Source organism: Thecamonas trahens (assembly GCF_000142905.1).
Source record: "Thecamonas trahens ATCC 50062 unplaced genomic scaffold supercont1.33, whole genome shotgun sequence".
Classification (NCBI taxonomy): Eukaryota; order Apusomonadida; family Apusomonadidae; genus Thecamonas; species Thecamonas trahens.
In genome coordinates this window covers 115,368-143,179 of record NW_013657647.1, presented here as the reverse complement: position 1 = coordinate 143,179, position 27,812 = coordinate 115,368, and the positions used below count along the sequence as shown (strand labels likewise).

Here is a 27,812-nt window from a genome sequence, read left to right as displayed (position 1 = left end):
TCGCTCTGGATCTCTCGCCCGCCGACGCAGTCGGACGACGTTGGCCTCTTTCCGCCGCGCACGCCGCTGACGGCCTCGCTCGGACTCCCGCAAGACAACACTTCACTTTATCAGCGCCACACCGATGCATACGGCCTGCCGGCGCGCACCTCGCCGGCGCGTTCGCCGTCACCAGAGCTCGCCGCCCGCGCCCCGACGCTTGCGGCCTACATGGCCGGCGACCGAGCCGAATGTGCCGTACTCGCAGCGTCCGGCGGCGGCGTCGTACCTCGACCCGACTCCGGGTAGGCACACCACGTTTGCCTCGTCAGCGTCGGCCTCGGGCTACGCCGGCGCCTCGACCGCTGCGGGGTGGCGGGGGGGCGGAGCTGGCGGGAAGGTTAGCGTGGAGGCAGGCGGGCAGGCAGGAGAGGCGGGCGGGATGGCGGGATACCTCACTCACCTTTACCCCACTCTGGGGACGCACACTATGACGCACCGTCCGGCACAGTATGCGTCATTCTTGCCTAGGGTGGTGGGTAGGGCTGCGGTGATCGGCCCGGCGGTGGCGGCTGAGCCCGACCTGGCCAGACTCACTACCGACGACCTCGTCTCGCGCCTGCTTGTCACCAACGAGACGCTGAGGACTGCCAATGATCGTCTGACAGCAGAGCTGGACATGGCGCAAAAGTCGGCGGGAACGGCAGAGCGGGCAAAGGCTGCACTCGCCCGCCTTGCTGCAGACTATGAGCGTCTTGCTCTCGCTGTCCGTCCCGACGGGAGCATCCCGCTCGCCTTTTCGCTCAGGCCGCGGGCTGATCCCGATGTCGCTGCCTTCTTGCCGCCACGTGTCAGAAAGACGCGCAGAGTGAGGCGACGTGTAGGCCGCCGGCCGAAAGCGCAGAAGAAGGCTCAGGCCCAGGCCAAGACCAAGGCCAAGTCGCGCCGAGTTGGTGCGGTCGATCGTGTGGCCGATAACCCCGACAGCGAGACCAGCGCGGTCGTTTCGAGCGGTTCAGATGGCTCAAGGACAGGTGAAGGCAATGCCCGCACAATTCATGATGCCAATCGACGCCCGCCATCGATCATCTCGCGGCTGAGCGACTCGTTCACTCTTGAGCCGGTGCGCGAGGTTTCCGGCATATTGGAGGAGGGCGGGGAGGCCGCGGCGGCTGAGGCAGTTGGGGGTGCCAAGACTACTGGCCGTCTCATGTCTCGATCCAACTTTTCCCGGTCCAAGACCTGGTCGCAGGCACTTGTGGCGGACGACAACCACAGGTCGAGTTCACAAGAGACAACACGGCCAGAGTCTAACCAGGGCTCGGGCTCGAGCTCCAGCTGCACCAGCTCGACATCGGCCTCATACAGCTATCACTCATACGAAGAGAGTTATGAAGCGAGCGGCGCTGAGGAGACGGTGATGGTGATGCCGTCTGTGTCAGCGGCGACCACAGGTGCTAACTCGATTGTAAGTGGTGGCGGCGGAGTCTCGCCCGAGGCGCTGGCCGAGGTGCAGGAGGCACTGGAGCGGGTCCAGGGCGAGCGCGACTCACTTCGACTGCGATACGAGTCGGTGCTCGCCCACTACGAGAACGCGTACAAGCAGCTGTCAGAGATGCAGCGCAAGTTGCGCGAAGCCGAGATGCGCGAGCAAGCCAAGGCTGACAACTTTCGCATCCGGCTCGGCGCCATGGAGGCTCGGGCGTCGGCGGGGCGGCGAATGTCGATCTCGATCGGCTCGACGTCACGGACAGGCTTGCCGTCGTTGACCTCGCTTCCGCCACTCAGTGCGCGCTCGCAGCGGTCAGCCGAGGAGGCCTGCGGAGGGGAAGGTACCGAGATGACTGCGGCCGAGATGACCGCAGCTATGACCGAGGCTGCGACCGAGGCCAACGACCGCGCTGACCGGCTGTCGTCGGAAAACGCGCGGCTGGAGGGCGAGGTGAGTTCACTGTGGGCCACAATTGCCTCCAAAGATGAGCATATTGCTGATTTGCAGGCTGAGAAGGATTCGCTGACGAGCGAGGTGCAGCGGCTACGGCACGCGCTCCGTCAGGCCGAGCTCGACCTGAGCGTGGCTAGAACGTGACCTTTTGGCCGCAAATGAAACGGTGCTTGAGCGCTTGCGCAAGCTGTGCGGCAACGACAGCGCCGATGCCTGCTTGGTCACCTTGGGCAGCGACGGGCGCAGCATGTCCTTGATGATGTTGAGCCGCGAGCGCATGTCGTCGTTGACTTGGTTGTCGGCGAGCGACGAAGCAAGGTCGAAGGCGGTCTCGCCGGCCACGTTCTTGTGCGTGGCGTCGGCACCAAGGCGAAGGAGCGATGAGACGGCGTCAATTTGCGCTGCTTGGGTGGCAGCCATGAGCGGGGTGGTGCCAAACTTGTCGGCGGCGTTGATGTCAGCTCCGCCGCCGATGACTCGGCGCATGAGCGCCTCGGGCGCGGCGTAAGTGCCACAGAGATGCAGCGGCGAGGTGCCCATGTTGTCGCGGGCTGTTGAAGATGCACCGTGGTCGAGGAGGTACTCGGCAAGGTAGGTGTATCCGGCCCGGATAGCGGCAAAGAGCCCAGTCTCACCCGATGACGGGTCGCGGGTGTTGATGTCGACCTTGTTTTCTCGATGAGCTTGGTAAGCATGGCGGTGTCGCCCTTCATAGCCGACATCCATACCGTTGGCTCCTCCTTGATGTAAACAAACGAGTCAAAGATGTCGCGCTCCGGCCGGGTGTCGGCCTCGGGGTTCGGGCGCAGCTGTGCAGCCGTGCGGATGGCGTGCAGAGCGGTGGCCTCCATGCCCAGCAGGTTGTCAATGCCGCGCTCGACCGCCAGCATCTGTTTGCGCCGGCGGGTAGCAAGTCGCTTGCGGGTCATGTACTGCTCTTCGATGCCGATGCGTTTGTCCTCGGCCGCCTGGATGGCAGCCATAGCCTCTGCCTGCTGCGCCGCGGTGCGCGCCGCACGCTCACGCCGGTGCTTGGCCCGCAGCATCTGAACCGAGACCTCGTGGTAGTCAGTGCGGAGGTCGTGGGTCTGATTATTTGAGCGCTTCTTGATGTGGTGGATTCGGTCGATGTGGCCCAAGTCGGTGTCGACCGACGAGGCGTCGTCGGCGTCGTCGATGCGGATCATGGCCTTGGATCGAAAGTCGTGCAGGTCTGCCGCGCCTGCATAGTGTGCCGTCGACGCCACATACACTGCAGCGTCCGGATACATTTCCCGCGATGAGACTGGCCGCTCGAGCAGCTGGTCGTCCCACGCATCAGGCGCAAAGACAACCGAGGCTGGTGGCGTCTCGAGCTGATCGGCATGTGAGGAGGCGGCCTTGCTCTTGCTCTTGGCTTTTCCCTTTGCAGCGCCGACACCTCTGGCAGCTCTTGCTCGGCTTGTCCGCCGGCCACGCCTCGGCGACTGCCTAGAATCTCCCGATCTTGCATGTACAGCCTGTTTGCGGTGCGCAGCAGCAGGAGCGATGGCAGCCACCAGCGGCGGCCGGACGAGATGGCGCTGGACCTCGGCCTTGATCCGTACTCTACGGGCCTGCTCCTCGGCCCGCACCTGCTTCTGATACTCGGAGAGACCAGGTGGCAGGGCCAAAGTCGATGGCGATGGCATATCAGCAGCCGTAGCAGCTCTTGGGCGACGTACCGGTCGGACCCGGGCCAGCGGCGATGGCAGCCGAGCCGTCCGTCCTGGCAAGGGGAACGGCGGCTTTTGGCCACTCTCTGTCACAGGTGGGCGTGGCGAGAACATAAACCTCCCCCCCCCTCCTCTCTCTACACACACCTTGTCCCCGCTGCTTTTCGGGCGCTGGGTGGTGTGAGAGGGATGTGGGCTAGGCGGTGGTTGGTGGGCCGGCCGGTCGGTGGTTGGTGGGCCGGCCGGTCGGTGGGCGGCGGAGTCGTTGGCCGGCGGTGGTGCATCCATTCGACTCGATTGGTTTGGGTTGATTCATGTCGCGATTTGCTGACGCCGAGGAAGATGAGACGGTGGCGGTGCTGGTGACGCCTGTGACGGCCATGGGAGAGACGTACGAGCCGAATGTGGAGGCCACACAGGTAGATATTGAAGAGGAGGAAGAGGTCGAGATAGAAGGCGTGCCTACGCCTGTGGACCCGGTCCCAGTCGTCGTTCCCGGTGGCTCCTCCTGGGCAAAGATCGCAGCCTTGGATGAACCCGTGGATGGTCCGCTGGTGTGGGCTGGACCAGGTATGGGTCCTGGAGGCATGCACGGCGATATTGCCAACAAGGACAGCATTGGCGAGGAGGAAGTCCAAGGTGGGGATGGTGCTGGTGCGGATGTGGACGGCATGGGTGCACAAGGCGGGAAGAAGGTCTCGTTTGCTGGCGAGGAGAACCTGCTCGAGCGGCTGGTGGTCGACTCGGGCGCGCTGATCAAGGGCGCCAACTTGCGTGACATGGCCAAGACCTTCTACACGGTGCCCGAGGTGGTGCAGGAAATCAAGGATCGGCACTCGCGGAAGCAGATGCGCCTCATGCCCGACGAGCTTGTTGTACGCGAGCCGTCGGCCGAGGCCGTTGCTGCCGTCGCCAACTTTGCCCGCAAGACCGGCGACTTTGCCGCACTCTCGGTCGCGGATCTCAAGGTCATTGCGCTTACCTGGCAGTACGAGTACGAGTTTAACGGGACGGCAAACCTCAAAACCGAGCCGCAGTCTTCGTGGCGCGGCTCGCTTTCAAAGGCTGCCAAGGCGCAGGTCAGCACCGAAGCTGAGCGGAAGGCAAAGAAGACCGCGCGCAACCGGGCGCGCCGCCGGGCGCGCCAGCGGCGCCGCGCCGCAGCCAGGGAGAGGAAGGCTGCCCTCGAGGCCAAGGAGGCCGCGCCTGATGCACCCGCTGAGGATGCAGTCGAGGGCGCCGAGGATAAGCCCGCAGCTGGAGTCGAAGCCGACGATCAAGACGAGGCCGAGCCAGCCGCGCCAGCCGAGCCGAAGAACGAGGCCAAGGCCGAGTCCGGGAGCAAGGGCAAGGGCAAGGGCGAGGGCAAGGGCAAGGTTGCGACCAAGACTGCGCCGACCTCGCCTTTTGACGTCTTCATTTCGCCGGCTAACTTTAAGGTCATCATGGGCGACCGGACGGTGACAAGCGCGTCGTCGCTGGCGGGCCAGGTCGGTGTCGTCACCACAGACTTTGCCATGCAGAACGTGATCCTGCAGCTTGGGCTGCGGCTGGTCTCTATCGACGGCATGGCGATCGGCAAGGTCAAGCAGTTTGGCAAGCGGTGCCACGCGTGTGGCGCCATCGAGCTCAACGCTGAGCGCATCTTTTGCGGAACATGTGGTAACCAGGCGCTCATCAAGGTGGCCATCGAGGTCGGTGCCAACGGCAAGGTCAAGCTCCGCGGCGGCTACCGCAAGAACTACAACTTGCGCGGGACCAAGTACTCGATCCCCAAGCCCAAGGGCGGTAAGAAGGGTGAGGACATGGTGCTCCGTGAGGACATGCTCCACAAGACCGGCATCAACTGGCAGCGGTCGGGCAAGAAGAACTCGGTGCTCGACCCGGACGTCATGACGCACTTTACCGGCGCCAAGGCCAAGACCAAGCGTTACGCCCGGTCGAAGATCGGCTACGGCAAGCGCAACCCGAACGAGTGGGCCAAGCCCAAGGGGCGTTAAAACCTACACGTAGACAATGTATAGTGGGATGACTGGCTACCACTGTGGATCGGAGATTGCAGCCGTAGCCGTCACCAGTTTGTTGCAATGTGTGGCGGCGTGGCCGTGGTCACTCGACCGCGACAGTTCCTCTCCCCCCCCCCCCCCTGCTCCCGCCACTTGGCTTCGCTCCATCTGCTGCACAGCTGGAGGGAGGAGAACAGGCCAACCACACCGCCCCGTCATCTTGTGCAAGAAGAAAGGACGAGTGGCTTGTGGAGTGACCATGGCTGAACGGAAGACGACGTATGTCCGACCCCGTCTGCCCAGCCTTGCTGCCACCGATGACATTGTCTTCCAGGCCATTGACGCACGCGTAGCTGCCTTCCACCCCACCACAGGCCATGAGTTGATGCTCTACGAGGGGGCTTTCGTCACCATGGCTGCCGATGATGACTTTCTCTACACCACCAATGTACGCCCCCCACTCCCTTCCCTGCCTTCTCTCCCCCCTTTCCCCCGCCCGCCCCCTTTCTTCCCGGACCTCGTCTCCTTGCAAAGGAAGCAACTGGCGCGCTTACACTCACCATTACCATCACATCATCACCGCACTGACTGCCGCCATGAACATGGCCATGACCATGACCCCCACCACCCCTGTCACCATCAACATCACCACCATCAACCATCACTACAACCACAGAGGCACGAGCTCCAGGCGTGGAATCTCAAAACTGGACTCGTGGTCCGCACCATCGAAGTTTTGCCCGAGCCTCAGGGCGGTAAGACGCTCCGGAGCCTGCATGTCGACTCTGAGGCTCGCATCGCCTTTGTGCAGGCTTGGGGCTCCGATTGCCGTTCCGTCGATGACTCAGCCATCTATGCTTTCAACATGCGGACCGGAAAGCAGGTTGCCAAGTATGTCGGCGGCTCGCTGACTGTCGAGATGTCGGCTTCAGACGAGTCGGACGAGGTCCGTGAGGGCATGTCGTGTCTGGCGGTCTCACCTACTCTTGTCGCCGCCGGCTGCTTTGACCGCAACCTCTATATCTTCAACCGGGAGACGGCCAAACGGGTCCATGTCCTGAGTGGGCACGGCGCCGACATTGACGCGGTCGGCTTTGTCCGCGACAACTCGGTCGTCTTCTCCGTCTGCACTGCCGATGACGATCCGCTTGTCCGGTTCTTTGACGTCGAGTCTGGCGAGCTCATCGGCGCCATCAACGAGCACCCCGATCTCCCATATGCTGATGTCCAGAACCTTGTCTTTACAGGTGAGAATGACGAGGTTGTTGTCTGCTCTTGCGACTCGGAGATCCGAGTCTGGCACTGGCCGTCCGAGACCCTGCTTCGCATCATCACCCTGCCTTCGCTCGAAGGCATGGGTCGCTACGAGCTCATCGAGGACATGGTCCTCAGTCTTGAGCTGCATACCCTGTTTGTGGCCATCAACAAGTACGTCCTTGCTTTTGACATCCAGGGCCTGTTCGACGTTGCCGGCGCTGCATCCGAGATGCCGGCGCGCGATGCTTCGCCGGTGTCCGACTCGAGCTCGAGCTCGGGCACGTCGAGCTTCGAGCATGCTGCTGCGGTGCCTCCGCCGTCGTCGGGGGGCGTTGTCCGCGTCGCCCCGCCGTTGCTGTGGAGCCACACGGTGCTGCAGGACGGCATGCGCGAGTACACCAACGAAGAAGAGTTTACCGCTCTGACTATGGTGGCGTCGACGCTCTCGCCACTCGGCTACGTCATCATCGGCAACACGAATGGGCACTCGCCGCCGCGCGCCATCGCACCGAACACCGGTGAGATGCTGCTAACCTATGTCTCGTCCATCGGGCTTCCGATCAACGTCGTTGCCATCGACCATGACCGTGGGTGGCTCTGGATTGGAGGCGAAGAGCGTGACGTCATCGCGTATGCCATGCACGGCAGCTTTCCCGAGATGGCACGGCTTCCGATGGGCGCGTCTGTCTCCACGCTCAAACTTGTGCCCGAAGCCGACCTCCTGGTGGCGTCGTCGTCCAACTCAGTCGTGGAAAAGTACGTGGTGTGGAAGCTGTCGACGCTTGAACCGCTCTCGCAGATCATCGACGATGGCGACACCGATCTCTACTTTAACGACGACTACACCGTGCTGGCCGAGTCCAAGGAGCTTCTCCTTGTCGGTCACGATGGTGTGTACCGATTCGACGTCGGGAGTGGGGTCAACAATTCGCTCGTTCTCTCATACCCGTTCCACGCCACCGACTTTGTGGCGCCGGTCGTGCCCACCACCCATCCCGAGTGGGTCATTGCCGCCGGCGAGGGTAAGATTCTGGTCTTTGACTTTAACTCGGGCGAGCGACGGTTTAAGCTGCCTGTGGGCCACGTCAAGGCGTCAGGCGGGTACTGGCGGCCAGAGTCGATTTCGCAGATGGTGGCGACCAAGGGCTATCTCATTGTTGCTGCCAAGACCATCCGGATGTACTCTTTGGAGCGGAATCTGGAACTTACGCGCGAGATCGAGGTGCCCGGCCGGGCCAGCATCGGATCCATGCTTGTCTCGCCTTCGACCGACCGGCTGTATGCAGAAGGCAAGCGGAGTCACCGGTCGATCTACGCGTTCCGGCTTTCTACCGGAGAAAAGGTCCGCATTTACCGCGGGCCACACTCTGTGGCGTGGATGCAGCTTGCCGGCGAGGACAAGGTGCTTCTTGGGCGCGACGCCAAGAGCAACAAGCTCTTTGTGTGGGACACTGACTCGGACTCGCCGGTCGCGGAGTTTAACGACTACCACGAGGGTGTTAACGCCGTGGTCGAGGATCGCGGAACGCTGTACGGGGTCTCGACGTACATTGGTTTCCGTTCACTCTCGCAGTGGCGGCGGTACGGGGTGGTGGCGCGCGGCAAATGCCGCGAAGAGTCGCAGATCACCCGGATTAAGGATAGGTACGGCTCGTGCTGCCGGTTCATCTCATCGGTCATCTTTATGATCATCTCGTTCCTGCAGCTTGTCGGCTTTGCCTTCACGGCGTCGATCAAGTGGCCAGACGAGTACGAGTCGGTGAAGAAGGCGACGCAGGCGCTGCTTGCGCTCGGCACTACGGACATCTTTGACTCGTTTGAGGTCCGCTTTGCCGTTGCCGCCGTCCTTGCTGGCATCTTCCTCTGCGCGTTCCAGGTCCAGGAGAAATTTGAAAAGGCCAAGTTCATGCGGCCGGGGTCGGCGGTACTCAAGATGGGATGGCTTTCGTTTGAGTTTATCATGGGCCTCCTCGCATCGACAGCGTTTCTTCCGGTCTTCCAGACGCTCTCGGGCGCGTTTGACTGCGTAAGTGATCCGGGAGACGGCCGCGCCAAGGTCGCCGACGCCACTGCAAACTCGCCGGACACGCCGACGAGCTTGGTCTGCTGGAGCTCGGGCCACACACCGATGGCGATTGTGGGCGGCGCGCTTGGTTTGTACTTTTTGTCGTGGCGCTTCGCTTCTGGCGAGTCGGCGGCGAGCTCTCGTCGATCGAGGTCAAGCTTAACCCGTTCAACTGGCGCGACGACGCCATGACCTTTTTCGAGCACGCTCACCCGCTAGAGTCGTCGCGCGAGGGTTACATCTTTGGCATGGTGCTGCTGGTGGTCAAGGTCGCGCTCACCCTCAGCGTCATTCTCCTCTCGACTTCTGGCTACCTCATCGCGTTTCTGGGCATTGTGTGCTCGCTGGCCCTCTCGATTGTGACTCTCTTCTTTCCGCCGTTCAAGACGCCGTCGGTCAACGGCATCCAGATGGGGCTCGACATGTCGCTGCTGTGGACATTTGTGTGCGCGCTACTGACGCTCGTCCTCAAAAAGTCAGTGGCGCTCTTTGTGCTCCCGCCGCTGGTGTTTGTCATCTTCAACCTCGCCCAAGTCCTCATGTGGTACCGCGAGTACCGGCGGCGGAACGACGAGCGGCCCGAAGATGAGGAGACACCCAACTCGAGCTCGTCGTCTATCTCGTCGTTCATGGCGTCGTCCACAACGTCCGACTACATGCCCGGTCCGATGCCTCCCAAGCGGGAGCCGCCAGCCGGGACCCGGCGGTCGACTCCGCGCGCGGTTGGCTCCGGTTCGGATGGCTGGAGCGACATTCCCGGAGAAGACGACGACGTCGCCGTCGTCTCTGACGACGACGGTATTGGCGGAAGCGATGGCAGCGAGGCACCCGGAGGTGGAAAGGAGCCACGCAAGACCACGCTTGACCTTGGCCTCGACCTTGACCTCGACCTTGACCTCGACGACTCGGGCGACGCACTCCCGCTCGACCTCGCGACCGACTCGGACTGGTAATCTCAACTGAGGAAGTTGACCTCAACTAAGGAAGCCGGCGAGCGCCACCTGGGCGGCGGAAGCAGCCTCTGCGGTGATTGTACGCATCTGCTGTTCGGTGATGATCTGCTGAGAGTCGGCGAACGGAGCCAAGGCGTTGCGGATGGCCTCGGAAAAGGCCTGGATCGCGACAGTGAGCGCAGCGTCCTGACCTGGCATGAGGGTCTCAGTAAACTTGCGGAGGGCATTCCTCATCATTGACGTCACATCCATTTGCACGAGGTGGTCCGACTCGGGCTCGAGCGGGCTTTGGTCCTCGCTCTCCTTGAGCAAAAAGTCGGTGGCGGGCGAGCTTGCGTAGAACTCGACACAGGAGCGGCAGGTGCACAGCTGGGAGAGCCAGTCGGCCGGCAGGCGGCAAAGACGCCGTGCGGCGGCGGCTCGATCTTGGTCCCGGCGTACTTGCACGTCACGCTGGAGCTCTCATCACCATTGCCATTGCCACTAGAGGCACCGGTGGCCAGAGAGGTGATGGTCGACGTCTTGGCCTTTTTGGCCGACGGGCCGATGTCGTCGCTAGCGACGCGCTTGGGAGTAGGCAGGCCGGGAACCGGGGCAACAAAGCCGAGGAAGCGCGGGTAGTACTCGGAGGTGCATGCAGCACAGGCGATGCGGGCAAATTGCTGTGAGAGATCGGGTTTGGGAATGGCTTCTGGCCAGCTGAGCAGTAGACAGGAGAGATGGAACCAGTCCTCACAGAACGGACACTGGAGCATGTCCTCCTCAGCCTGCGGATCGTACTGCTTCTTGCAAGAGCAGTACACTTCCCGAAAGTTGTCGTTGTATCGATTGAACGGGTTGCTTGCCCGCTCGATGGCCTCACCAGGCGCATCAGCCGAGGCGTAGCACTTTGAGCCGCCCATGGCCGGCGTGCCACAGTCGCATCGGAAGCCTCTACGGTCCCAGATGGGCCGCACATCGTGATCGGTATGACAGGAGACAGCGCATGCCTCACAAAAACCACCGTATTCTCCTGCATTGGGTAGACAGGTGAAACAAACGTAGACAGACTGGCGGACATAGCCCTCTGGATGGGAGCATGCTCCCGCCCCGTCCGGGTACGTCTCGGCTGCCTCTACCTCGGCCTCCTGCACAAAATCCGGAATCTCTGTTGCAGACAGCACACGCTCTGCGGACATGGCTTCTGTTGTGTTTTCCAAGTAGGAGGTGTGTGTGTGGAGGGGGGGGGGGGGAGAGGTGTATGTGTATGTGTGTGTGTGTGTATGTGTGTGTGTGTGTGTGTGTGTGTGTGTGTGTGTGTGTCTGTGTGTCACTCGGCAGACCGAGGGTACGACTCGGTCATGTGATGGATGATGGATGAATGGATGGGCTGTTGGGTGGGTGTAGTGAAAAGGGCAAGTCCTGATCATGAACTCATGGACTGGACACTGGACCATCCCAGCGTACCAACGCTAAGAATAGAGACGCTTGTGCAAGAGTATACAGAGTGCGATGTGCATCCATCCCCCCCCCCCCCCCCCCCCCCCCCCCCCCCTCATCAGGTGGTGCGGTCGGTCGTTGGGTCAGTCAGTCGGTTGGTCGGTCAGTGCGCAGTGAGGAGGGTGTCGGAGAGGAGGGGATAGACTCGACTACATTCAAGAGTATATATCAATGTCGAGTCGCAGAGGACGTACAGGTAGAGTGGGTGGTAGTGGTAGTGGCACTGGCGGGAAGACCGCTTCAGAACTCTCTGCCTCCCTCACCTCCCTCCATGCGCGTCTTGACCAAATTGCCGCAAAGTTGCAGAGTCCAGCCTCTGTCGCAGCTGCTGGCGGGGCGAGTGGCATGGCTGGAGACGGATCGTACGGTGGGAGGCCGGCGACAAGCTATGCTGGGTCGGGTGGGTATGGTTATGCTGGGATGGATGCCGCGGCGGGTTATGGTCCGTATCCGCAGCAAGCTTCGGGCATCGTTACCTCGTCGCCGTATAGAGGTCAGCAAAGCGATGTCGGGTATGGCGGGGGCGGAGCTGCCCCCGGCTTTGGCTATGCTCGGCCGGTCTCTCTCTCGGTCTCGCCTGTCCTCCGCAGCCAGGCATCGGCAAGTCGTGGCGCCAACATAGGGTATCCTCGCGATTCGTCGCCGCCGGTCGCTCCGCCGGTCCTCTCACCGGCACGGTCGAGCCGCCTACCTCCGGCAAAGTCGGGTGGGGGTTTGAGCCAGGTTCCGAGGCAGACTGGGGCCGGCCGGAGAAAGGCGCTCACGCAGAGGCCATCATTTGGCAGCCGAGTGGAGGCACCGACGCCGCGCGCCGAAGTGTTTGCGGCGGCGGCGCCACCGGGACGGCAGCATCGCAAGAGCCGGGGTGGCAGCGGCAGCGGCGGCAGCAGCGGAGGTTCGCGGTCGGTGGCGGCGCTGACAACCAGGGTTGATCGGCTGCGAGCGCGAATCCGCGAGCTGGAGGCCGAGCGTGAGCGACAGAATGTGGTCATCGAGTCGCAAAAGGAGTCGCTGGAGGCAGCCAAGTCATCACGGGAAGACCTGACGGCACTACTCAAGCGCGAGCGCAAGCTCAAGCACACGTTCAAGGAGCGGCTGGAAGAGCTGCGCGAACGGAGCGCCAAGGCCTCGGGCGGGAATAGCGGCGGCGGTGGCGGGGCACGCAAGGTACAAGCGGGGCCAACGGTCTCGTCCTCGTTCCACGCGTTGGAGATCAAGAAGCTTAAGGCGCGGATTTCCGAGCTCAAGGCGGCGCTTCGCGAGGCATCAAGCGCGCGCAAGGGTGCGGTGGTCGAGGTTGGCGCGCGCGATGTGGTCATTGACGACCTCATGAAGACGAACCAGGATCTCACGGCCCAGCTCAAACATGTACAGGAGCTTGTCGACGGGGCGCAGGGGCGTGTAGCGCTTCTTACTGCCGAGAACAACCGGCTGCAAGAGGCGCTCAACTCGGCGCTGGCGTTCGCGGGCGCCAAGCCGATCAGTAGCGGCACCAGTGCGGCTGGTCCGATTGTGGCTCATGCGCTTGCTGTAGCACTGGCCGAGGCCGAGGCTGCAGCACTGGTGAGCGACGACGCTGCCGGCAAGATGGCGATGGCTGCGGCTCTACTGGAAGTGTCGGGTGTGTCTGCGGGCGCGGCACAGAAGCGGGCTGCTCGGCTGGCGCAGGCCAACCCGGGGTTGTTTGGCACGATGGCGGCCATGCTAGGCAAGCAGGCAGGCTCGTCTGCGAGCGGATCGGGCAGCCTGGGTCGGATTGTGTACGAAGACGTGTTGCGACCGGCGCTGGAGCAAGGAGTGTATGTTGGCGATGTGGACGACGTAGTTAACGAGGCCATGGATGTGACGGACGGCGACGGCGGATCGGAAACCGACTCATCTGTCGCTGAAGTGCTTCACCTGCTCGATACAGTGGACACAACGCTGAGCATGGAGCAAGACAAGGCGGTGCGCGCGCGGGCATCTGCGCTCATCTCAGCGCTTGATGTCGAAGATGCTGGCTCGATCTCGCGGGCGCAGCTGGTGGGCGTGCTGGAGGCGATGGGGACGGAAAACGAGGCTGCGGTTGAGTCTGCAGCCGAGCTGTGTGATGTGGCCGACGGGACGCGGGCTGCCAATCATGCCGTGGTTGACATGCTTGCATCTGTGGCCTATTCCGCTGACGCCAGCGTCCTGGCGATGGTCGATACCAAGCTACTCGAACTGCAGGCCCTAGGCAAGGGCCGCACGGTGACTGTGGAGGGATTGATGCGGGAGATTGAGGAGCAGGTGTCGGCGCCCGGCTCTGTTAACATTGCGCAGGCAGTGGAGTTTTACCGTGCGCTGGGCTCTGGACGCACTGACGCTGTTGAAGAGGCAAGGTCGCTGCGGGGCGATGACGGGCGCGTGGCACTTGCACACCTGGAGACGTCGCTGAGACAGCTGCTTTCGGCGCTGCCACGACTTCGCAAGGTCAACGTTGTCGAGTCGCTGTTTGATGCAGTGCCTGCCATTGTCGGCGCTGTGGACGACGGGAGCCTTGAGGCCGGTGACGGTGGCGGCAGTGACTCGGCAGCGAGCGGAGACTCGAGTGACGATGATGAGCATTTGGCGACAGAGCAAGTTACTGCAGAGCAAGCGCGTAAGGGTGAAGAGGAAGTGGCGGCCATGATGGCGCGGCGGCGTGCTGCTGCCGATGCGCTCGCCGAGAGCGAGGCCGAACGCGAGCGGGAGCTGGAAGCCGAGCGTGCAGCGGCGAAGGCCGAGGCCGAGGCTGCCGAGGCCGAGGCTGCTGCGTTGGCTGAGGCTGAGGCTGCTGCGGATGCCGAGGCTGAGGCTGAGGCTGCTGCTGCTGCCGAGGCTGAGGCTACTGCGTTGGCTGAGGCTGAGGCTGAGGCTGCTGCGTTGGCTGAGGCTGAGGCTGAGGCTGCTGCGATGGCTGAGGCTGAGGCTGCTGCGTTGGCCGAGGCTGAGGCTGCTGCGGCTGCCGAGGCTGAGGCTACTGCGTTGGCTGAGGCTGAGGCTGAGGCTGCTGCGATGGCTGAGGCTGAGGCTGAGGCTGCTGCTGAGGCTGAGGCTGCTGCTGCTGCCGAGGCTGAGGCTACTGCGTTGGCTGAGGCTGAGGCTGAGGCTGCTGCGTTGGCTGAGGCTGAGGCTGAGGCTGCTGCGATGGCTGAGGCTGAGGCTGCTGCGTTGGCCGAGGCTGAGGCTGCTGCGGCTGCCGAGGCTGAGGCTACTGCGTTGGCTGAGGCTGAGGCTGAGGCTGCTGCGTTGACTGAGGCTGAGGCTGCTGCGTTGGCTGAGGCTGAGGCTGCTGCTGCTGCCGAGGCTGAGGCTGCTGCGTTGGCTGAGGCTGAGGCTGAGGCTACTGCGATGGCTGAGGCTGAGGCTACTGCGTTGGCTGAGGCTGAGGCTGAGGCTGCTGCGATGGCTGAGGCTGAGGCTGCTGCGTTGGCTGAGGCTGAGGCTGCTGTGGCTGCCGAGGCTGAGGCTGAGGCTGAGGCTGAGGCTGCTGTGGCTGCCGAGGCTGAGGCTGAGGCTGAGGCTGCTGCGTTGGCCGAGGCCGAGGCTGCTGCGGCTGCCGAGGCTGAGGCTGCTGCGTTGGCTGAGGCTGAGGCTGCTGCTGCTGCCGAGGCTGAGGCTGCTGCGTTGGCTGAGGCTGAGGCTGAGGCTACTGCGATGGCTGAGGCTGAGGCTACTGCGTTGGCTGAGGCTGAGGCTGAGGCTACTGCGATGGCTGAGGCTGAGGCTACTGCGTTGGCTGAGGCTGAGGCTGAGGCTGCTGCGATGGCTGAGGCTGAGGCTGCTGCGTTGGCCGAGGCTGAGGCTGCTGCGTTGGCTGAGGCTGAGGCTGAGGCTGCTGCGATGGCTGAGGCTGAGGCTGCTGCGTTGGCCGAGGCTGAGGCTGCTGCGGCTGCCGAGGCTGAGGCTGAGGCTGAGGCTGCTGCGTTGGCCGAGGCCGAGGCTGCTGCGGCTGCCGAGGCTGAGGCTGCTGCGTTGGAGGAGGGTGAGACCGAAGCTGAGGTCGAGGCAGAGGGCGAGTCTAGTGATGACGATGTGGCCGCACTCCTCGCGGCGGCCGACTCTGACTATGACGACGCCAGCCCCGCCCCCGCCCCCGCATCTGCCGATGCTGACGCCGAGAGCGATGGCGACGACGACGTGGCGGCACTCATCGCAGCAGCCGACTCTGATTCTGATGACGCCGCCCCCGCCCCCGCCCCCGCATCTGCCGATGCTGACGCCGAGAGCGATGGCGACGACGACGTGGCGGCACTCCTCGCAGCAGCCGACTCCGGCTCTGACGACGGCAGCCCCAAGCCAGTAGCCAACAATGCGACGCTGGCGGACCTTCCGGCGAGCCTTTCCGTTGCACAGGCTGCGCTGTTTGTGAGTGCGATGGGCTCGGACGAGTCCGAGGCTGCCGAGCTGGTCGAGAATGGCGTGGTTGCGACAGCCGAGCTAGTGGAGATGCTCGACGATCTTATGGGCGCTATGCCGGGCAGCGATGCCCGCACCAAGGTGCTGGCGGCGATTCCGGCCATGCTTGCGATCACCGAAGCGGCTGCATCTGCCGATGCTGACGCCAAGAGCGATGGCGACGACGACGTGGCGGCACTCCTCGCAGCAGCCGACTCTGATTCTGATGACGCCGCCCCCACCCCCGTCCCCGCATCTGCCGATGCTGACGCCGAGAGCGATGGCGACGACGACGTGGCGGCACTCCTCGCAGCAGCCGACTCTGATTCTGATGACGCCGCCCCCACCCCCGTCCCCGCATCTGCCGATGCTGACGCCGAGAGCGATGGCGACGACGACGTGGCGGCACTCATCGCAGCAGCCGACTCTGATTCTGATGACGCCGCCCCCACCCCCGTCCCCGCATCTGCCGATGCTGACGCCGAGAGCGATGGCGACGACGACGTGGCGGCACTCCTCGCAGCAGCCGACTCTGATTCTGATGACGCCGCCCCCGCCCCCGCCCCCGCATCTGCCGATGCTGACGCCGAGAGCGATGGCGACGACGACGTGGCGGCACTCCTCGCAGCAGCCGACTCTGATTCTGATGACGCCGCCCCCGCCCCCGCCCCCGCATCTGCCAATGCTGACGCCGAGAGCGATGGCGACGACGACGTGGCGGCACTCCTCGCAGCAGCCGACTCCGGCTCTGACGACGGCAGCCCCAAGCCGGTAGCCAACAATGCGACGCTGGCGGACCTTCCGGCGAGCCTTTCCGTTGCACAGGCTGCGCTGTTTGTGAGTGCGATGGGCTCGGACGAGTCCGAGGCTGCCGAGCTGGTCGAGAATGGCGTGGTTGCGACAGCCGAGCTAGTGGAGATGCTCGACGATCTTATGGGCGCTATGCCGGGCAGCGATGCCCGCACCAAGGTGCTGGCGGCGATTCCGGCCATGCTTGCGATCACCGAAGCGGCTGCATCTGCCGATGCTGACGCCGAGAGCGATGGTGACAACGATGTGGCTGCGCTTCTCGCAGCAGCCGGTTCCAAATCTGAAGAGGATACGCATGCTTCTTCGACTGTTGACGCTCGCCCTACTGCTTTTGACTCGACCCAGTCGGGCGACATGGCTGCGCTCCTCGCCACTACTGACTCAGACGCCGACGTCGCTGCGGCCGCTGCTGCGCTGGACATCGATGACACTACCACCGATTCTGACAGCATGGCCGCTCTTCTTGCCGGTGCCGACGAGTCTGGCGATGAGACCAGAATGTCGCTCGACGACCTTCCGCCAACCCTGACCATTGCCCAGGCCGCGCTGTTTGTGACCGCCATGGGCTCGGACCCGTCAGAGGCCACCGAGCTGGCTGAGAACGGCGTGGTTCAGACAGCCGAGCTGGTCGAGATGCTCGACGATCTCATAGGCGCCATGCCGGGCAGCGAAGCCCGTGACGAGGTTCGCGCAGCCCTGCCGGCCATCCTTGACGCTATCGACATCGACACCAACAGCGACGACGGCGCTTTGGCCCTGCTTGCTGGCGACTCTGAATCTTCTGATGCCACTGCGGCTGCAGCAGCCGCCGCTGTCGATGCCGACGAGACAGAATCGGACTCTGACGACGACGATGTCGCTGCCCTCCTCGCGGCCGCTGGCTCAGATTCCGACTCTGACGAAGATGGCGACGATGTTGCCGCGCTTCTGGCCGAAGGGTCGAACTCAGGTGATGACGCACTGGGTGCAACACTGGCGGACCTTCCGGCGAACCTCTCCATTGCCCAGGCTGCGCTGTTTGTGAGTGCGATGGGATCGGACGAGTCCGAGGCCGCCGAGCTTGCTGAAGGCGGCGTTGTGCCGACGGCCGAGCTGGTCGAGATGCTTGACGACTTTATGGGCGCCATGCCGGACAGCGATGCCCGCGCCAAGGTGCTGGCGGCAATCCCGGCTATGCTAGCTCTGGCCGACGAGCCCGCTGGCGAGCCAACAGTGGATTCAATCCGCGACCGGCTCGGTGGCGAGGGCGCGGCGTTGTCCATCAAGCGCGCTGCTGCCTTTCTCGTTGCCCTGGGCTCGGCTCCGGCCGACGCCGAGGATGAGGCGCGTGACAACTCGGAAGACGGGGGAGTCACCGTTCCGGTCGACGAGCTGATTGAGATGATGACCGACCTCCTGCCGCTCAAGGCCGACCTTCTTGACGTCGTCCACTCTGCGATGCCAACCGTTCTCGCAGCGGAGTAAAACAAGTGTTCTTTTATCCGGACGGCGTAGCAGCGCTGCCCTCGTTGGCAAGGCCGACGTGCTCTAGAAGCTCTCCCAGCCGGCGCTTGTACTCCCACGGTGAGCCCTGTAGCCGGCGGAACTTGAGACCGGAGAGTGCCAGATTGCGCACAAGGCAGATCTCGATGGTGAACGCAAGAGGCGTGGCTGAGACCGGGCTCATCAGCGACGACGGCGACATGATGTTGTCAAGCGAGGTCTGCGCCGGCGACGAGCTCGCCTCGCCGGAGAGCAACTGACCCAGCTCGGACGAGATGTGATAGCAGGAAAAGGTCCACTGCAAGTGCTCCACTACGTACTCGGACGAGAGCTCGGCAAGTTTGCTGCCCACATACTTGAGCAGATCAATCGGGGTGCGAGACGAGGTGGTCGACGCCGCCATGGCAAACCGTGGAGCGCGTGGAGCCCGGAGTGCCTCGTCGGCCGCTGCTGACGTCTCATGCAGGTTCACAGCCGAAAACGACATGTTGAGCGGGTTCGATGATGGCGTCGAGATGTGGACGCCCGCAAGGACTGGCGAGCCGACCACCACCTTTGGCGTGTTCCGGCCCGAGCTCTTGGAGCTCCGAGACGTGAGCAACGGCTCGCCGTTGTTGCGCGGCGTGAGCCGAGGCCGCGGCGACCGCGGCGACAGCTTTGTTGACTCGCCGAGCGCCGCCGAGAGCACCAAGTTGACCTCCTCCATGGTGGTGTTGAAGCTAGCCGGCGGCATGGCGTACTTGCTCGGCTTGCCACAGCTGTTGTTCGCAATCTGGTCGCCGGACATCTGATGCATGAGGCCAGAGATGTCGGCCTCGAAGACACCGGCGGCGTCGTTGTCGTCGTCAGAGTCGGGCCGCTCGTGTGCAGTGTCGGCAGAGTCCGACGCGGACTCCGAGTCCGAGTACGACGGCGTGCTTGACGAGCTGCAATGCGATCGGCTCCCGGTTGACGAAAACGAGCTCTGGGTCGAATGGGACGATGCCGAGCTCGAGCGGATCGACCGCACCCCACTCACCATACCAGCCAGCGCGCTCCACTCGGCCATGGCGGACTCGTCTGGAATGGCCTGCAAGGCGTCCGACGGTGACTTAAAGACGCCAGCAGGCGGGCTATTGTCGCGGATCCCCATCAGCGCAGGCGCTACGCCACGGTAGACCGGCGAGCCGACATTGTTAAAGTTAGATTCGAGGGTCGGGTGGACGGCGATTGACCGCCGCCGCGCAGAGCGCCCAGAAGGCGATCCGCCCGACGGCATCGGGAGCAAGGCCGGCTGCTGGAGGTGCGGGAAGGGCATGGCCGGCGAGTGATGTGTGCTTTCGTTGGAGAAGATCGGAGACTCGATGCGGCCGTGGCCCATCTGGCCAAAAACGTCGTCAAGGATGTTGTTGAGCTCGTCAGTCGAGCCAACAGAAACGTTTTCCGAGTCGACAGAAGCCGACGGCACTAGGACCGAGATGGGCGAGCCGAACATTCCCATCGACGACTCGGATTCAAACGAGGTGCCCGAGTCCTGGCGAGAAAAGACAAATATGGGCGATTGACCAGTCGCGCCCGTCGTGTTGCCATCGCGCGGCGAGGTAGCACGCGCGCCCACAAAGACTGACGATGGCGGCCGCATGCCCGACCCCGAGTTGATGCGCTTGATGAGCGAGGCCGAGCCAGTCAGCGATGACGATCGCTGCCGCCGCCGCCGCGCCAGCATTTGCTGGCGGAGCTGGATCGATTGCGGCGACGGCGTGAGCGTCGGCGGCCCGAAGCGGCCGTTTCCTGGCCCAGAGCGGCTGTTTGACGGCATCGCAAGCGGCGACGACGCACTGGCATGCTTGCCAAGGAGAATAAGCTCACTAAAGTCGGAGAGCGACGTTGCCGCCCGGAGGCGGCCCACCGAGCTCTGTGGCTTCGGCGTGTCGGGCACGTGCGGGGTCACCCATGGGTGCGCAAGAATCTGCGAGAGATTGAGCCGTGCCTCGGGTTCCTTGTGCAAGATGCCGCGGAGGAGCGAGGCCGCCGGAACCGGCACAAAGTCAAGGTCCTCAAGGATCTCCACAATGACTCGGTCGGCGTCCATCAGTGACGCAACGTCGTGCGGCGCGAGCGAGTCGCCAAACGGCAGCGCGCCCACAAGCATTGCAAACAGGACAACACCGAGTGACCACACATCCGCCAGCCGCGGGTCGTATCCGTGCATGGCCCGCGCTTCGGGCAGGTCCGGCAGCGAGACCACCTCAGGCGGCGCGTACCCAGGCGTTCCACACTTCTCGGTCACCCGCTGCCCGTCACAGAACAGGCAAGCGAGTCCAAAGTCATTGATCTTGACATTAAGATCATGGCCGGAGAGCAGGACGTTTTCGAGCTTGAGGTCGCGGTGCGCCACGCCGGAAGCGTGGCAGGCTGCCAGGCCCGACGCTAGCTGCGCAAACACCTTGGCCGCCATACCCTCTTTGAGGCAGCCGTGGACAGAGAGGTAGTCGAACACGTCGCCTGCGTCGCAGTACTCTAGGATGAGAAATTCGGTGTCAGGCGTCCGCACCACGTCGAGCAGCGCCACTACGTTGGGATGCGCGACTCGGGCCAGCGCCTCCACCTCAATCTCCAGGGTCCGTTTCTGCTCCGCGTTCAACAGCTTCGTCTCGACAGCCTTGATCGCCACCTTCTGGTTGCTTACCATGTGCTTGCCCAGCGAGACTACGCCAAAGGCACCCTATCCCCCCCCCCCCCCCCCCCCCTCCTGGAGAGAACATACCTTCCCCAACACCACATTATCCACTTCGTAGTTGGAGACTCTCATGCCAAAGCTATCCGCCGGTTGGCAGGCGACGGACAAGTGGTGGATGTATTGTCTTTAGCTGGTGGTCAGCTTGCGGTCGTGCCCCCCTTTCCACGTGGCGGGGATGGCCTGGCCTACCTCTCCCGCCTCTCCCGCACGCGTGCCGAGTTGAGAGGATTTGCGACCATGAGAATTGCGACCTTTTTTTGGGCAAGCCGTGCGACGAGGGCTTTCCAGAATGTCTTCCAATGTTTGCATGGGCGACGGGGCACAGGCATTGTGGGTGCGATGCACAGAGAGACTACGTGACGCACACCCCCTACTATGGAAGACATACTAGTCATGTTGCCGAGCAGTCTCCACCAAGGCCACTGCTCCCCCATTCGCAGGCACATCGCCGGAATGGTGCCGATACCAAGCCAATACCCAGCAGCGGCTGTGGAGCATGTTGTCGAATGGATGTGGGAGCCAAGAACACGATCCCATGTCCTTCCGTACCGCCCGAGCACCCCATCGGCAGATGCAGCGCGTGTCATGTAGCTGGTGTCCATCGACCGGAGTGAGTGTTGCCGCGACTGCTACGAGTCGCTAACTCGGCTGAGCGATGCAAAGTGGCTAAGAGCTCCGATGGCGTCTGACATAATCAGCTCCGACGGAGCGGGAACCCACCCGCCAACCCTTTGATGACGATGCGCGACGACGACGACAGGCGGACTTCTGGGCGCCCAATTCTTACCTTGATATCGTGTGTATGCGAGCTATCGATGGGCGCTCATAGACACGCGGATCACCGTGCCAATCGGCACGATGTGCTGGCAGAGATGGTCAGCACAGTAAATGCGAGGAAATGTCAAGCCAGCAGAGCGACCGCTCGGCCGGCAACCGAGAGTGTTGCCCGCTCAACGATGTGACCTCAGCACGATTGCGAGGAGGCAGTCGGTGACAGCCGGGCGGGCGGCCTGGGGCTGAGGGGCCGGAGCCGTGGCGGGACAGACACCACTCGCAGCGGTCAAGCAAGCGAGTATAGGCATGGGCAGGAGAGTAGCTAGAGAGAGCGTCGCGGTTGTGGTGGGTGTGGTGCTGTGCATGGTGGCTATGGCTGTGGGAGGAAGCGTACCGGCGCAGTGGGGCACGTACAAGTCCAACCTCTTTGCAGCCGTCTCCACCTCTGAGCCATCACCGGCTACTGTGGGCATGATGTGGTGGTCTCCGACTCCGCTGCGCAATGTCCTCTCTCCGCGCCATGCTACTACCGAGGATGGTATGGGGATGTACTCGTGGACAGCTCACAATGGTGCTGACTATGCCCATCAGTCGCTCGTCGACAACACCATGGGCTACGCTCTCAACATCTCGTTCATCCCGGCGGCTGAGTCACCGGATCCGCTCGCTCCGCGCGCCATCCGCATCGCTGGTACCCCGCTGCTGGGTTTCCCTAGCGACGCTCCGCTCTCTATTGTCCTCTACCTGTCGTCGGTCGACGGCGTTGCTGACTTCTCGGCAGACTCGCGCGCGTCCATCAAGAAGGCCGGCCGCAGCTGGCACGCCGAGCCGACGGTTCTCCACGGCTCATCACCGGCCTTCCCGCACATCACCGTCGTCGTCCCGCCGCGTAACGTGGCCAAGGCCTTCCCGGTCCCGGGCAAGATCCGCAACGCCAAGCGGATGCGCGCGCGCGACCCGAGTAAGATGGCGGGAGCCACGCTCACCCTCCCTCCCAACGAGGTATGGCAGGTTGTCGAGGCCGTCAAGGGCCAGCTGCGCGACAGCGCCATGGCCACGCTTACCGCCAAGGCACGGGCCATCGACGCGGCTGCCGCCAAGGCTGGTAAGCCGAACAAGGTCCGGACACAGGCGAACCGCGTCGCTCCGCCTGAAGGCCTTGTACCGACGCTGTCCAACACGCTTGCCGGCCCAGGAGCTTCCAACGTGGCGCTTGTCCAGATCAACGCGGCGGGTGCCTTTGAGCTTGACGTTGTTGTTCTGCTCACACCAGAGGCAGCTTCCGCGTCCGACGCTGATGCGTTGGCAATGGCGCGCGAGACAGGGCTGGTGGGCCAGGGCCTCACGTCTGCGCTTGATGCTGCGGCCGAGACCTTTGATCGCGAGTTTGAGGAGCGCTACGGGCTGGCGGCTGCCGGGTACACTCCGCAGTATGTCCAGGTGGCCAAGGCTGCGCTCTCAAACCTGGTCGGCGGTCTCTCGTACTTTCATGGCGCCTCGCGGATCCGTTCCGCGCCCAGCGACAAGATACGGCCTGTTTTTGGACCAGAGCACGAGCTTTTGACCTGTGTCCCGTCGCGGTCTTTCTTCCCGCGCGGATTCATGTGGGACGAGGGTTTCCATCAGCTGGTCATGTCGTCGTGGAACGAAGAGCTCTCGCAGCGGGTTCTCGGATCGTGGCTAGCGTCGATGGACAGCGAGGGATGGATTGCCCGCGAGCAGATTCTAGGCCCGGAGGCCGAGTCGCGAGTGCCGGAAGAGTTTATGACCCAGTTTCGGGTGTACGCCAACCCACCCACGCTCCTGCTCCCGCTGGCCAGCATGCAGGCCCGCCTGCATGCTGCGCTGGACGAAGCCGCGGCCTCGGGATTGCCGGCATCGGGCGATGCCGAGCTTCATGACTCGCTTGCCTTTCTCCGGCACGCGTACCCGCTTGTGGCCCGCCAGTTTGAGTGGTTCAAGTCGACCCAGGCCGGGAGCCTCCCGCACACCTTCAAGTGGCAGGGCCGGACGACCAACCACACACTCACGTCGGGGCTCGACGACTATCCGCGGGCGCCGATTGTGTCGCCGTTTGAAAAGCACGTTGACCTTGCGTCGTGGATGGTGCTTGCGGCGCGGCTGCTCGCGGATATGGCGCGGGTTTTGGACGACGAGGCTGCAGCAACGAGCTACGAGGCGCAGGCCACCTCGATTCTCACCACGTTGCACAACGTGCACTGGAATGAGGCTGCCGGTTACTACTGCGACACTGGCCCAGACGGGACTGGATCTGTCCATGACGAGATGCAGGTGTGCTTCCTGGGGTATGTGTCGCTCTTTCCGCTGCTGACCGGCCTCCTCGAGGCCGACGACCCGCGGGTCGGCCGGCTCCTTGACCACATGGCCGATCCCGACACGCTGTGGAGCCCCGGCGGAATTCGCTCGCTCTCGGCCACCGACCCGTACTACGGGACCGGTGAGAACTACTGGAAGGGACCAGTGTGGATGAACATCAACTACATGGCGCTCGCAGCGCTGGCCAACAAGTACGCGGTCGACGAGGGCCCGCATCGTGCACGGGCGCAGCAGATTTACGCTTCGCTCCGCGCCAACGTTGTCGATACTATTGTGTCCAACTACATCGAGACCGGATACTTTTGGGAGCAGTACTCGCCGACTAACGGCGTCGGGCAGCGGACTCACCCGTTCGCAGGATGGACCACGCTAGTTGTGCTCATCATGGCCGAGGAGTATCCGCCCATGTAAGGGCCGGCGGCCACGGCGGGGTGGCCACCCACGAGAACAGCATCAGGAGCAGCTCGTTGGGCAGCCGCGGGAGGGCGCACGTTGCCTCGTACCTGTATCGCCCACGACCCGCATCCCATCCTGCCCGTGCAATGAACAACAGCGTTCGGATGGCGGCGCGGACTCGCGCCGGGTAGAGGCGGAAGGTAGCCGGCCGCCAGCCAAGGCGACCGGCGAGGTGGGCGTGGGGATGGCCGGGAGCCATCACACCTTGGACTGCATACACCAAATGAGTATCAAACGAGGAGACAATGAGGTTGCCGCGGCCGTCGCTGGCGGTGAACATGGGCGAAGGCGTACGGTCCGCCGCCAGCGGCTTGCCGCGCGCGCCAGAGCTTCCGGTGCCTGCCACAGTGGAGACGAGGCCCGGGCCAGTCTCGGCAAGCAGCACGATGCGGCGAATGACCTTGTTGTAGCGATCGGCGACAAGGAGTGCGCCATCGCCGTCCATGGCCAGACTCGTCGGCATGTCGAGCCGGGCGTCTGGGCCTAGACCGTCGACGTGGCCGGCAACAGTGCTGCCGGCCACCAGCGAGACGTTGCCGGAGGCGAGATGCAGCGCCAGAACACGATGAAAGCACGAGAGGTAAAGCACATCGCTTGTCTGTGACAGTACTAGGCCATCCGGATAGTGAATGTCCGGAGCAGTGAGACCCGAAGTGTCGAGACGGAGGCGGGCGAGCGAGGCGCCCGGCTCGCGCCAAGCGGTAGCGGCGACGACAGCGGCGGCGTCGGGATGTGAAGCAAAGACGGTGCCTGTGAGCGGGTCGTGGGCAAGTCCAAAGAGCATGTTCGACTTTGGTGGGGCAAGGACGCTGTCGTCGAGCGGGTCGTCGACCGAGACGGACTGCTCGCTGCTTACCCCGGGCGGCGGTGCGGCAAGAGCGTCGTCCGCCAGGGCGACGAGAGCATGGCCTGGCGCCGACGCGTCGGTCGCGATGGGGCCAGCAAGGCTGGAGGGCACGGCCATAACCTCAATGCCTCCATCAATCGCCTTGAGAAGGTACCCGTCGAGAAGGAGGAGGTCGTTGCCCTTGGTCTGCGACGGATGCGTCTCCCAGCGCCCGTCCGGCCAGACGACGGCGATACGGCTGGCGCGAGTGTCGTTGATGGCGACGGCGCGCGAGTTGGGGTCGACGGCCACCCCGCGCGGCGCAGCGAGGAGCCGATCGCGTTCATGGTGCGAGATAGTGTCGTTGGGGCTGGTGTAATACCGCGGCTTGCCGAGAATGCCGGCGATAGTCCGCGATGACGTCGCCATGCCTGCCAGCAGCCAGAGAGACAAGTGGTTGTTCATTGACGGCCGACGCCGAGCAGCACACCATCGGCAGGCTGCATGGCCCACATGTCAGCGACTTCAAGGGCTACGTGGGAGGCGAGACTGTCGGCGAAGATCGAGAGCAAGGTTGACGATGGGAGGGTGGGGTAGATGCGCGAGGTGATGCGGGCGGTGCCAGTGGCGGCAAAGACCTCGACGATCGAGTTGTCGAGGACAATGCGGAGGTCGACGCGGCCGGGCGCCGCCGCAAGGAGCGGAAGGATACCCGAGTTGGGCGAGGTCTCTTGGTCGGGCGCAAGCGATGTGCGCGCGCGATCGACAAAGACCAGCGGGCGCCAGCCAGAGACGGTGGAGGAGGCGGTGGGCCGCGGGACGCCCGTGAGCGAGTACAGCTCGCATGAGGCGTTGGCGAGCCAGGTCCACCCAGCGCAGAGCTCAAACTGAGCACATGCTTTGCCACATGATCTTGGATCGGCCACCGATGCCAGGCGCTCGTACGGAGTAGCGTGAGGAAACGTGACTCCGGGCATGCCGGCGGGCGGGGAGGCAAGCGCGATACCGACGCGGGTGACTTCAGCAAGGGTGGGCGAGGCGCGGACGTTAACGCCAAAGATCTCGGGACGAGTCGTGTTGGCAGTCGAAGCAAGCGAGTGGGGCACCATAAACGAAGCCACAAAGTCGGCGGTAGCACCCTCGAATCCGGGCGGGAGGTCGGCGGCGGGTGCCGAGACGGGAAAGACGATCGGCGATGTCACGGCGGCGTGCGACGACGCCACGCGCAGGGCGTCGAGGGCTGGGATCGGAGTGGCTGCGAGGAGCGGTGAGCCAGAAGCTGCGAGGACATGAGAGAGGCGCCGCGGAATGACGTGGACGCCGGCCCAGCCGCGTGCGACTTGCGAGGCTTGCGAGTCGCCCTCGGACGACCAGCCGAGCTGAATGCGTGCGTGCGAGAGGGGATCGGTGAACGACTTGGAGGCATAGACCTGGCCAAAGTCGACAACGCCATGGACAGCTGGCACAAAAGGTTGCCCGGGGCGAAGCGAGGCGCCAAAGTAGTAGTGATCGCCGTAGCCGAGAGCGCGCGACGAGACCTTGAGAACCGCCAGATGGTCGAGGGCAAACGGGTCTGGGCACTCCCAAATGGCGCCGTCGAGGATCGAGGAGTCTGCAGCAAGTAGAACGTCAAGATAGTGCATACCGAGTGGTGATGGGTAGTGCGGGAGGGCGTAGCGGAGGGCCATGCCCTTGCCCGACTCTGCGCCTGCGCCGAGGACCACAAACGGCGGCGCGCCGTCGCCCAGAACCAGCGGCTCAGTCGGATCGCGAAAAGCGGTGTCGTTGCCAAGGACGGGAGGGAGAGGGCGCGCGGCGACTAGCGGGTTTGCCGGCGCCTTGGTCCACACCTCTAGCAGCGGATCCGAGGCGTTGATCGGGGTAGCAACGTCGACCGACTCTGCCTCTGTCAGTGGGCGGCCGGCGGCGACACCAGTGTACAGAACAGCGATGGATCCATCTGGAGCAATGACGGCAGAGCCAGTAAAGACACCTGCGGCATCGTACGGCTCTGACGGAGCAAGAGCAATGGGCAGATAGTCCCAGTGGATGAGATCGGGCGAGACGGCGTGACCCCAGTGCATGTCGCCCCAGACGGAGGCCTCCGGGTTGTACTGAAAGAAGAGATGATAGAGACCGGAGCGGGCGTCAAAGAGCGGAGCGCAAGGATCGTTAATCCAGTGCTTTGGCGGGCGGAAGTGGAAGATGGGGCGCGCATCGACCTTTGCGCTGGCTGTGGCAGTGGCAGTGGCAGTGGCTGTGGCGGCCATCACCAGTGCCAGCGCCATCAATGTGCGCAGTGCATTGAGGCGGAGAAAGCAGATGTCAAGCGACATATATATGTGTGTGTATGTGTGTGTGTATGTGTGGTGTCGAGTGGTGTGTGTGTATGTGTGGTGTCGAGTGGTGTGAGTGGGGGTGGCAGGAGTGGCGGGAGTGCTGTGGGCAACATCGACGACTGCGTGCGTCACGCGACCGGACTGCGGCGAATTCCATCTGAGAGCAGTATGATAAGGGACAAATGTTGTATGTAGTGAGCGGGTGGACATGGATGATCTGAGGGCGATGATGGTTAATATGTGGGTTGGGTGGACGATGAAGCGAGCAGTGTTGGCGGAGGGTGACCCCGATC

The 27,812-nt window shown here is 63.6% G+C and overlaps 9 protein-coding genes across 9 annotated transcripts; 5 read left to right on the top strand and 4 right to left on the bottom strand.

Moving 5' to 3' along the window:
• Nucleotides 1-469: 469 nt before the first annotated feature.
• Nucleotides 470-1,971, top strand: AMSG_06499 (uncharacterized protein; the record flags this gene model as incomplete). Its single annotated transcript, XM_013900897.1, has 3 exons — nt 470-731; nt 864-1,925; nt 1,961-1,971. The coding sequence occupies 3 exons, from the start codon at nt 470-472 to the stop codon at nt 1,969-1,971; spliced, it is 1,335 nt and encodes a 444-aa protein (XP_013756351.1).
• AMSG_06498 (ankyrin) lies at nt 1,916-3,594 on the bottom strand (the record flags this gene model as incomplete). The annotated part of the gene is made up of 2 exons (XM_013900896.1): nt 1,916-2,590; nt 2,653-3,594. The coding sequence occupies 2 exons, from the start codon at nt 3,592-3,594 to the stop codon at nt 2,015-2,017; spliced, it is 1,518 nt and encodes a 505-aa protein (XP_013756350.1). The 3' UTR covers nt 1,916-2,014.
• Nucleotides 3,595-3,912: 318 nt separating this feature from the next.
• Nucleotides 3,913-5,635, top strand: AMSG_06497 (RNA-binding protein NOB1). The gene has a single exon (XM_013900895.1). The coding sequence runs from the start codon at nt 3,933-3,935 to the stop codon at nt 5,616-5,618; it is 1,686 nt and encodes a 561-aa protein (XP_013756349.1). The 5' UTR covers nt 3,913-3,932; the 3' UTR covers nt 5,619-5,635.
• A 232-nt stretch (nt 5,636-5,867) lies between these two features.
• On the top strand, nt 5,868-10,129 carry AMSG_06496 (uncharacterized protein). Its single transcript, XM_013900894.1, has 2 exons — nt 5,868-6,072; nt 6,301-10,129. The coding sequence occupies exons 1-2, from the start codon at nt 5,884-5,886 to the stop codon at nt 9,136-9,138; spliced, it is 3,027 nt and encodes a 1,008-aa protein (XP_013756348.1). The 5' UTR covers nt 5,868-5,883; the 3' UTR covers nt 9,139-10,129.
• Nucleotides 9,921-11,077, bottom strand: AMSG_06495 (uncharacterized protein; the record flags this gene model as incomplete). Its single annotated transcript, XM_013900893.1, has 3 exons — nt 9,921-10,268; nt 10,304-10,832; nt 10,950-11,077. 3 exons carry the CDS (start codon nt 11,075-11,077, stop codon nt 9,921-9,923), a joined length of 1,005 nt encoding a protein of 334 aa, XP_013756347.1.
• A 713-nt stretch (nt 11,078-11,790) lies between these two features.
• AMSG_11985 (uncharacterized protein) lies at nt 11,791-18,056 on the top strand (the record flags this gene model as incomplete). The annotated part of the gene is made up of 3 exons (XM_013900982.1): nt 11,791-11,857; nt 12,102-12,243; nt 12,305-18,056. The coding sequence occupies 3 exons, from the start codon at nt 11,791-11,793 to the stop codon at nt 18,048-18,050; spliced, it is 5,955 nt and encodes a 1,984-aa protein (XP_013756436.1). The 3' UTR covers nt 18,051-18,056.
• On the bottom strand, nt 18,053-20,882 carry AMSG_06494 (SADB-short). The gene is made up of 2 exons (XM_013900892.1): nt 20,815-20,882; nt 18,053-20,772 (listed from the first exon to the last, which is right to left on the bottom strand). The coding sequence occupies exons 1-2, from the start codon at nt 20,857-20,859 to the stop codon at nt 18,064-18,066; spliced, it is 2,754 nt and encodes a 917-aa protein (XP_013756346.1). The 5' UTR covers nt 20,860-20,882; the 3' UTR covers nt 18,053-18,063.
• A 2,367-nt stretch (nt 20,883-23,249) lies between these two features.
• AMSG_06493 (glycoside hydrolase family 63) lies at nt 23,250-24,460 on the top strand (the record flags this gene model as incomplete). Its single annotated transcript, XM_013900891.1, has 1 exon — nt 23,250-24,460. A coding segment is annotated over one exon (1,060 nt), but the record flags the coding sequence as incomplete, so codon positions are not given.
• On the bottom strand, nt 24,352-27,583 carry AMSG_06492 (vacuolar invertase; the record flags this gene model as incomplete). The annotated part of the gene is made up of 3 exons (XM_013900890.1): nt 25,650-27,583; nt 24,447-25,611; nt 24,352-24,361 (listed from the first exon to the last, which is right to left on the bottom strand). Exons 1-3 carry the CDS (start codon nt 27,514-27,516, stop codon nt 24,352-24,354), a joined length of 3,042 nt encoding a protein of 1,013 aa, XP_013756344.1. The 5' UTR covers nt 27,517-27,583.
• Nucleotides 27,584-27,812: the final 229 nt, after the last annotated feature.